The sequence below is a fragment of the Larimichthys crocea genome, unplaced genomic scaffold, assembly GCF_000972845.2.
Source record: "Larimichthys crocea isolate SSNF unplaced genomic scaffold, L_crocea_2.0 scaffold97, whole genome shotgun sequence".
In the NCBI taxonomy this organism is placed as follows: Eukaryota; Metazoa; Chordata; class Actinopteri; family Sciaenidae; genus Larimichthys; species Larimichthys crocea.
Genome location: NW_020861315.1, coordinates 1,660,898 through 1,669,939, shown reverse-complemented (window position 1 = coordinate 1,669,939; position 9,042 = coordinate 1,660,898). Strand labels below are relative to the sequence as shown.

The 9,042-nt window shown below is 40.4% G+C and overlaps 1 protein-coding gene across 1 annotated transcript; it reads right to left on the bottom strand.

Annotated features, from left to right (window-relative positions):
• Window positions 1-637: 637 nt before the first annotated feature.
• On the bottom strand, window positions 638-9,033 carry rnd1a (Rho family GTPase 1a). Its single transcript, XM_010731705.3, has 5 exons — window positions 8,765-9,033; window positions 7,742-7,829; window positions 2,119-2,228; window positions 1,881-2,015; window positions 638-1,745 (listed from the first exon to the last, which is right to left on the bottom strand). Exons 1-5 carry the CDS (start codon window positions 8,882-8,884, stop codon window positions 1,500-1,502), a joined length of 699 nt encoding a protein of 232 aa, XP_010730007.1. The 5' UTR covers window positions 8,885-9,033; the 3' UTR covers window positions 638-1,499.
• Window positions 9,034-9,042: the final 9 nt, after the last annotated feature.

The window sequence follows — 9,042 nt, the reverse complement described above, 5'->3', positions numbered from 1 at the left end:
CTCCCGAGCTAATCTAAAAATGGGCAAAGACGTAGATCATTGGCAGACCTGAGGCCTGGATGCTCAGACGAGCCTATCTGTCAGTCAAAGCAGCCATGCTGTTAATTATGCATAACTTTAAGCCTTAATATAATTTAAACATGTGAGTTATGTAAAAATTCAGATTCAGTACAGTTGCCATGAACGGGGAAATTAGCTATAGAGACCAAAACTTTGTTTTGTACGAGACTGTAAACATGTTTATTTCTGCTGTGAAGTTGGACATTTAACATGGGGACTTATGGAGACTGACTCGTTCTGTAGCCAGCCTTGAGTGGCTGTTTGAGGAACTGCAATTTTATGCAAACTGCATTCATAGCCATGGAGATTCCCGCTTGGATTCAACTCAACCTTCCCATGTATCACCTCAGGGACATTTAACTTTAATGCAACTAGAAACGTCAGCAGGGGCATCGTAGATAACTGTTACATAACAGCTTAACCAAGCACCTGGAGCCTGACGAAACGATGGTGAGAGGACCGGCTTAACAAATTTACAGTCCAAAAGGATGAGGATGATTGAAAAAGATTTCTAAAGACTCCTTTTGATACATAAAATCCATCCAGTTTGAGTGTATAAAGAAATCTTTGTTCTGTCTTTTAAAGGTATATCAAAGCCAGTATCCATTAAGCAGCTCTTTAAGTAGCAGGGAACAGTGAGATGATGTATTATTAATGTAACATCACTAAAATCATAATAACACTGAACAATTAAGACTGCTGTGGTGATGAAAGGGAAATCATGACAGACAGTCTTTACATGGCCCGGGCTTTTCTGTCACGACACGTCCACCGTAGACGTTTTTCATGGTTTCATGTGAGTGCTGAGTTGCGCTCCTTCAGATCTGCCTTAGTACGTCCTCTCCGCGGCTTTTGCAAGTGAACCCTCTCGCTTTGCCAAATCCCCTCCCTGTTTTGTTTTTTCCCCCTCCACTGTCAGCTTTAATTTCCAAATGAAATACTGCGAGGGGGGTCAGCGGGAGGAGGGGAGGATAACGTCTTCAAGGGCTCGACGATACGCATTTTCTGTAGATACCACTTCCGGTCACTGTCAGATTTTACATATCATGACCTTAAAGAGTCATTCAGATAGAGAGATGGATGGGAAAAGGGCGGCGCTATCAGAATTTCAAATCAGGGTAATGCCGTGTTTTACAACCACTTCCCCCTGTAGAAAAGAGGAGGCACTCACCTTATTTAAGCTCACAACAGGTCTAACAGGTCTACGCCTTTGTTTACGTGTATTTAAATGATCAGAAATGTGGTTTCACACTGTCTCTGTACTGTGTGCTGGTGACATGATCAGTCAACAGGGAATTTTGGGTTAGGATGCTGCAAAGGAGAGAGAGTCTTTTTACTCTCTTTCCCTTGTACACCCTGCTGAAGCATCTGCAGTCCGCTTGTCCTTGCTTTCTTTTCTTTTCTTTTTTTTTTTACCCCCAGCATGATCTCAGCAGTATTCACATGATGGAGCAGCTCTTGGACTTGTCCTTGCTAAAGGTGGAGGAGAGCAGCTCTGTCTTGCTGGGAAGGTGTAGGAGTCTCTTGGAGAGGCGGCGGATGGGACTGGGTTTATTGGCAGGCTGAAGTTTGTTCATGCAGGCCAGAGCCGCAGTACGGAAAACACTGTGGATGCTCTTCTCTGATGTGAAGGCCGAGCACTCCAGGTAGGCCTCCGCTCCAACCTGCTTCGCCATGGACGAACCCTGCGATGTGAAGAAAAAATATGTGAAACATGTGAGCCGGAGCAGACTAAAACAAAAAGGGGGATTTCTACGAGTACCCAGTCTAGACGGAAACCTAAATAGACACACAGAGGAAGAACGATTCATGGAACAAACCTGCTCATGGGAGATGGGAGTCTGTTTCTGATTGGATAGCTCCATGCGAGTGCATACGTCTGTGCGCAGGTCTGTCTTGCAGCCTATTAACAAGATCCGTGTGCTGGGACAGAAGTCCTGGATCTCTGCTTTCCACTGCAAGGACAGTAGAAACAGGTGTCAAGTATTTAACATATGAAGAGTGAACATGAGACAGATTCTTGATCAAGTAAAATTAAGTTGCAAAACTGTGTCGTACCTTCTTCAGCGCACTGTCTACTGTGTCTGGTCGGCTGATGTCGAAGCATAAGAGCACTGCATCTGAGTCGCTGTAGCAGAGTGGTCTGACGTTGTCATAATAAGGAGAACCTAAAGAAAGAAACAGAGTAAAGTCAGGATTATAGACAGTATAGATATGGACGTCATACCCATGACCACAGATTTCTCTAAAATTCTAAATCTAAATCAAATGAAATCTAAAATTCAGTAAAGATGTGGATCATTGGTGGAGCTGAGGTGGACTGAATGACACCTGGGAGCTCAAACAAGTGGCTGTCACTTCACAGCCACTGAGGTTGCTGTTTGGCACACACAATGTCTTATGTAGCTGAGAGATAAAAGCATTCACTTTTATTAATATTTAGGAGTTTAGGAATGTGGGCTCCGTGCTCAAAACATCTAAAACAGATTTTCCTTAGTCAGCAAGCGGAAAAAAGAAACTCTCTTTCTATGTTCTGCATCCAGCTGACACTATTATAATGTTCTAACACAATCGGCCTCCTCACTTTCACACAGTACAAACACAAAACAGTCACGCACACCCATGCCAAACCGATAAGAGAGCAAAATCATTTCACAAAGTTTGACGCCTTCCCACTGCAAGGAATGTTTCCAGTAAACTCACTGAGTCACAGGTAGTGCGCCTTTCCATTATTAGGCAATAGCAAACTTTATTTAACAATTTTTTATTAACCTACCAGATGTCCTGTAAAGCTAATTTATCATCACAGGATACTTTTTCTATGAGGTTTTCTTTGGCTTGCATGCTCAGTATCAGATAAAGTGCCAAAAAACAGACACTGAGTAAAAGGCAATTTAATCCATAAAGTAAAAGCATGAAATTTGGTGAAACATGCTAGTTTGCCTCTTTGTGAAGAGTTAAAATAGAGGATCTCTTTTCTAAATAAATATGAAGGTACAGCCAGAAGCAGGTTAGTTTATCCTAAGACTGGGAACAGGAGGAAACAGGAAACCTTGTTTTGTCCAACAGCAACAAAATTAGGAATGACAATTTGCTGTTTCACAGTGAATTATGTTCTACATCTTCAGATTTGCCTGAACACAAAAACTCCCTGGAGTCTCAGTAGGCAAGACATAGAATGGCTTTAATCGTAGTCAGCTTTAGAGGAGTCTGCAGGTGGATTTTGTTACAAATGTTTCTTTGTTTCCAAGTCTTTTGATATCAAGTGATATCTAAGTGAAGTCTAACTCTCTTGGAAACTTGATGGCACAGTACTACAGTATGGAGCGTGGACAGGTAGCTGCTTCACATTTGAGTTTGACCTTGAGCAAGGTACCAAAGCCCTACTTGCTCCCAGGGTGGCTTAACCTGACTGGTTGATAGTCATGATTTTTGGTCAACATGCAAATGATGTCTGAGAATATTACAGAGAATTGCACAGAAATGTGAAGTAAACCAGTGCAATGACCATGAGATTGTAGTCATTTAAAGTGCGACTGTTTATATGTCCCCAAAATTTTATTGTGATTGCATCCTGCATGTTTTACTGCACATTTATGACTCTACCAATGATTTTGCTTCCCCTGGGTTGGGAGAAAGTTGCTGTCCCAGGCAAAGGAGTTCAAGTATCTTGGGGTCTTGTTCACAAGTGATGGGAATATGGAGCATGAGATGGACCAGCGGGTTGGATCAATGTGGGAAAGAGAGAGCTGAGCCAGAGGGCAGAGCTCTAGACTTTCCAGTCCATCTACGCTCCAAACCTCACCTATGGTCATGACCTTTGGATAGTGACCGAAAGAATGAGAGTGTGGATGCCAAAATGAGTGCTTTCTCCACCGGGTGACCGGGCTCAGCCTTAGAGATAAGGTTAGGACCTCGGACATCTGGAGGGAGCTTGGAGTAGAGATGCTGCTCCTTCACGTCACCCTGCTAAACCTGTTTCCATCGTGACGCGACCCCACATAAACGGTAAAAAATGGATGTAATAGTAACTTTTCTTTTCAACCACCAATCCTCTAAATGATCACATCCATCACCTCACTCAGACAGTCTACCCTAACCTTTGTCTCATAAATCCAAGACCTCAGTTATGAGAATGTGAATTATGGTGTGAAGGAAGCATATTTTTCTTAACGTTTCCATAAACAGCACAGCTATGTGTTATAACCCTCAGGAAGGTTCCTGCGCTAAAAACAGACTGGCAGGATGTCCGCTCTCTATTGTCTTCCCTCTGCCACCTAATCGCTCCCCACACAGCAACAGTGAGATTTAATTTCCTACTCCTGTCCTCGGGGGCGCACCAGAAGATCTCCTTGTAAATATATGAGACTATAATTATATCAGGAATAGATACTTCTAATAAGCTTCTACCGGAACTAACTAACAATTATGTTGTCTTGATGAATTTGGCAGCCTCTTAAGACATTCATGAATAAAATGTACTACAATACAACCACCAAGAAGCCCATTCAGGTTACCTCAGTCTGTCTGAATCTTTGACTTCAATCTGCAGACTTATACAACATGCAACTATCAATAACTTTCACATCACATAACTATCCAGGGTGATGTAAGGCTTGAGAAAGAGGAGGCAGAGACATCTACACAACTTCTAGCACCCACTGCCTCCCACGCATTAACAACCCCCTGCCTGGACACACACACACACACACACACACACACACACACACACACGCACACGCACACGCACACGCACACACACACTTTCAGTTGAGCAAACATTAACTGATGCGTTGAAGCTGCCCTCTCTATTCTCACAGAAAGAAAGCAAATAGAAGGACTTGAATAAGATAAAACCGTCTGTCTGTCTAAATGATGCAACGATAACTGGAAAAATGCTCATGGTTCACAAAGAGATGAAACATGAACCTCTAAGTAAGAGTAAGACACCTGGAGCATTGTAGAGCTAAGCATATGAGGAACTTGATGAAAGAAAAGGATGTTTTGATTGCCACAAAATAAATTTTAATAACAGATAATTACGCAATATCACACTCGAGGTCATGATGTTACACTAAATATCAGCACAGCCACGATTATCTTATTATCACAGACGTGTTGATATTCAGTATAACATTGTGACCTCGAGTGTGATATTGTCTATACACAACAGTTATCAATCACAGATTGTGATTTGTTTGTTTATTTAATCATTTATTTATCTCCGCCAACAAAAACAGTCCCACAACTGGACGTCTGTATTTACGTCTCTATCTGTGTGTGTGTGTGTGTGTGTGCATTGAGAGCAAAGTGAAACTGAATGTCAAATTCCTTGCATGTGTACACATACCTGGCCAATAAAAGTGATTCTGATTGATTGTTTTAAGTAATTTTACAAGCAAAAGTGCCAAACATTTTCTAGTTTCAGCTTATAAATTTGAAGAATTTGCTGCTTTTCTTCAACTCATAAGACTTTAAACTGAATATTTCCGTGTTTTGGAGTGTTCGTCAGACAAAACAAGACATCTAAAGCTGTGAACTTAGGCTTTAGGACACTGTGATTGGCTATTAATTCAATTAATCAAGAATTAATTAATTAATCAATGATAAAAATCTATCAAATTTATAAATAAATAAAAAATTTACTTGCAGCCCAAAATGTTGGAGAATGGAAATATACACCAAGAGTGACAGCAGTGGTCTGTTTATGTGTATTGCAAATGTAAATAGGTCTTATGCAATGTTTCCTCTGGAAAGGGTGACTGTCCACAAAGTTTTTTTTACTCCATGGGAGACAAACACACAAACCTACATTAGTTCAGAGCTGGTTTTGGTTACATAACACCTTTCTTTAGGCAACACAGTGGGGAGGTCATGCATATCTCGTCGCTCAGTATCCCTCACTTGTGCCTTCTGTTCACAGTGACTCCACACCACACACACATGCACAGTCACACACATAGTAAGACAGGACACACACACACATAGACATACACAGATTGCCGACAGAGACTTCCACCCCCTGCATGGACGAGGCATCCCCCTCTACCCTGTGAAACAACCCCTATCCAGGCCAACTGGCACTGTTCAACTTCCTCTGAGCACAATGCCTCAGCCAGTGCTGTTATGAAAACAATCTATACAGGACGGCTTCTCTTATTGATCCCAGAGTATTTACATAATTTATCATAATTTATCGGTTTAAGCTCATTATGTCAGTAGGTTGCTACAATTCATCCGATAACACGGTTCACAGAAGGTTCTCGTGACAGCAGCTTTAAAAAACATTTCAGATTGTATGTGTCAGGGCTGCAACTAGTGATTGTTTTCAGATAGATTAATCTGCAGATTATTTTCTTGATTAATTGTAATTTGGAGGTCATGGTGACGTCTTCAAATGTCTTGTTTTGTTCGACCAACAGTCCAAAACCCAAACATATTGGGATTTTATCCAATATTATCACATTTAAAAAGGAGCTGGTACCAACCGTTGGCATTTATGCTTCATCCATACAGTAGCTGCTGAATTATTTATTTTAATCATCAGACAATCATCTCTATTATTTTCATTTTTTTTTGTGAAAATTGCAACAATTTCTTTGTTATGCCTTTTCGATTGTGAGGATTTGCTGCTTTTCTCCATTTTATATCTTTATAAACTGAATATCTTTGAGTTGTTCATGGGCTGTGGCTGTGAAGTGAAGCTAAAAACTGCAGTTCCTCAAGCGGCCACTTGAGGCTGGCTACAGAACAAGTCACTCTCCATAAATCCCCACGCCTTCTTTGCGTTCCTGATATGGGACAAGTAATTTGAAGAGGCCAGCTTAGGCTTTGGGTAATCATAATCAGTTATTTTAAACAAATTTAATTGAGCGATGAAAAAAGAAAATACCTTGTAGATTAATCGATACTGAAAACAATTGTAGGTTGCAGCCTTAGATCAGTTAACTATAATATAATCTGCTGAAAGCTCCAATAATACTGTGGTAACAGTTTCATTTTCAAAATCTTACACATCAAACTGAAATGCCACATAAATTTAGATCAAAAGCAGTCATCATGACAGAAATAGTGCTGTTCCAGGACCCTGATGAGTATTTAGTACCCAGTAAGGGGATTTTCATAATAGCTTAGTTGTATTTCTCAAACTGGGGGCCCTGTTTGTCTTTAATTGTGGGGTCTTTTTTTATATTTTAAGCATGTATGACGTGATTTTCCATGCAAAACTGGACCGCGGTTGTTCGGTGAGTAATCCAGGCAGGGTTACTGCTCAGGCCTGACGTTCACTACCTCCACCAATCCACCAAAGAAGATCTCTCAGCAGATTTCACACCAGTGAAAAGCTGCTTAGCTGCATCAAAACAGGATTGGCAGATAGTGACGTCTGAGTAAACAGCGACAACACTGTTTGTAAAACAATGAATGAGGTGAAGCCTCATTTACAGTTGTTACCCCTCGACTCCAGACTGACTGCGGTGCTGGGAGGGTAAACAAGTTCCACAGATGAGCCAATGAATACAGTAGTGAAACTATTTCACAAACACTGACTATGAAAGCATGGGGAGACTTTTAAATTGGCAGCCAGTCAAAGATAGAGAGCGAGGGAGGGAGGGAGGGGAGATAGCAGCCTCGTCCTTTTGTGCAAGAGGCAGTTTTATTAAACTGTGAGTTTAATCCTCACCTGATGTGTCCCAAAGGCTGAGCTCAACACGCTGGTCTTCAAGCTCCAGACAGGCCGTGTAGTTCTCAAACACAGTCGGGACGTACGTCTAGAAAGGAAGGGTCATTTATAACCAGGTTAATCATTTAGACTACAAGGACCAATGTCCATTACAAGTTACCAGTGAATTTTAAATATATAATTAAAACTTGCTTTTATGTGATGTTGTCTTGTTATAAAAAAATATATATGTTTGTGTATTTTATTGTTTTTTTCTAATTGTTTTAGATCCTTGTGCTCTTAAATCTTAATGTTTATCTTGCTTTTGTTTGTCTCTCTGTTGCTATTTTAACTGAGTATCCTGTATGTGCTTGTCTGTCGCAATGCTTTGCAAACTCTGTTTTTTAAAAGGTGCTATAATACAAATACAGTTAGATTAGATTAGATTCACTGCACAAAATGCGAGTACTGAGACAACAAAATGCAGTTTAGCCTCTGAAAAGAAGTGCAAAAAGCAGGAAAGTGCAAAGTAATGTACATATGTAAAAATATATATTTTTTAAAACTGTTAAGATTTATATATGAATACATTAGCAAGATATATAGAATAACACACAGTCACAATGTAAGTGACTAAGCAGGTGTAAGTGTAATTATTAGAATTATATAACATTTATTTATATAATATATTTGTAAAGCAAATGAAACAACAGTATGATCAATGATTTTAAACTAGTATTATTCCCAATCTGTAAGGACTTTATGTTCTTACATTACTGCATAAAACCCATGAAAACAGAGCCTATTGTCACAGATCCTTCACTACACAAGTATTGCATGCCAATCCAATAATACTAAGAGCTGTGTGGCACCATGGGAGTTTTAAAAAATAGGAGAGGATCACTATACATTTAAATTAAGCATTACTATAATTTTAAAAAAGTAATCCTTTAGGTAATATTTAAATGTTGTATTTTAAATAATGCTTGTTGCAGTCAGAGTACATTGGAGACATTATAACGTTGTCCATAAATCTCATCATACCTCTGGATAGCAGTCCTTGGCCAAGACTTGTAACATCGCTGTTTTACCGCATTGGACGTCCCCGACGAGCACTAGTTTACACCTCGCTACAAACGGCTGCGTGAGTCTCCTCTCCTTCATGATGGAGCTGAATGAAACAATACGAGATAAAGTTGTTGTAAATCCTCTCGGTAACCAGCTGTGTTACTCCTCTTCCTCCTCTTCTTCCTCTCAGTCAGTCAGTCAGTGGATCGCTGAGTGAGGCAGAGCAGCAGTCAATGAGGGAGTCACTGCGGAAC

Excerpts from the sequence above, each read along its gene's own strand:
- rnd1a (XM_010731705.3), bottom strand. The coding sequence starts at position 8,884 with ATGAAGGAGAGGAGACTCACGCAGCCGTTTGTAGCGAGGTGTAAACTA. Across the intron at positions 2,229-7,741 it reads CAGCCTTTGGGACACATCAG|GTTCTCCTTATTATGACAAC; the intron begins GTGAGGATTAAA and ends TTCTTTCTTTAG. Across the intron at positions 2,016-2,118 it reads TAGACAGTGCGCTGAAGAAG|TGGAAAGCAGAGATCCAGGA; the intron begins GTACGACACAGT and ends CTGTCCTTGCAG.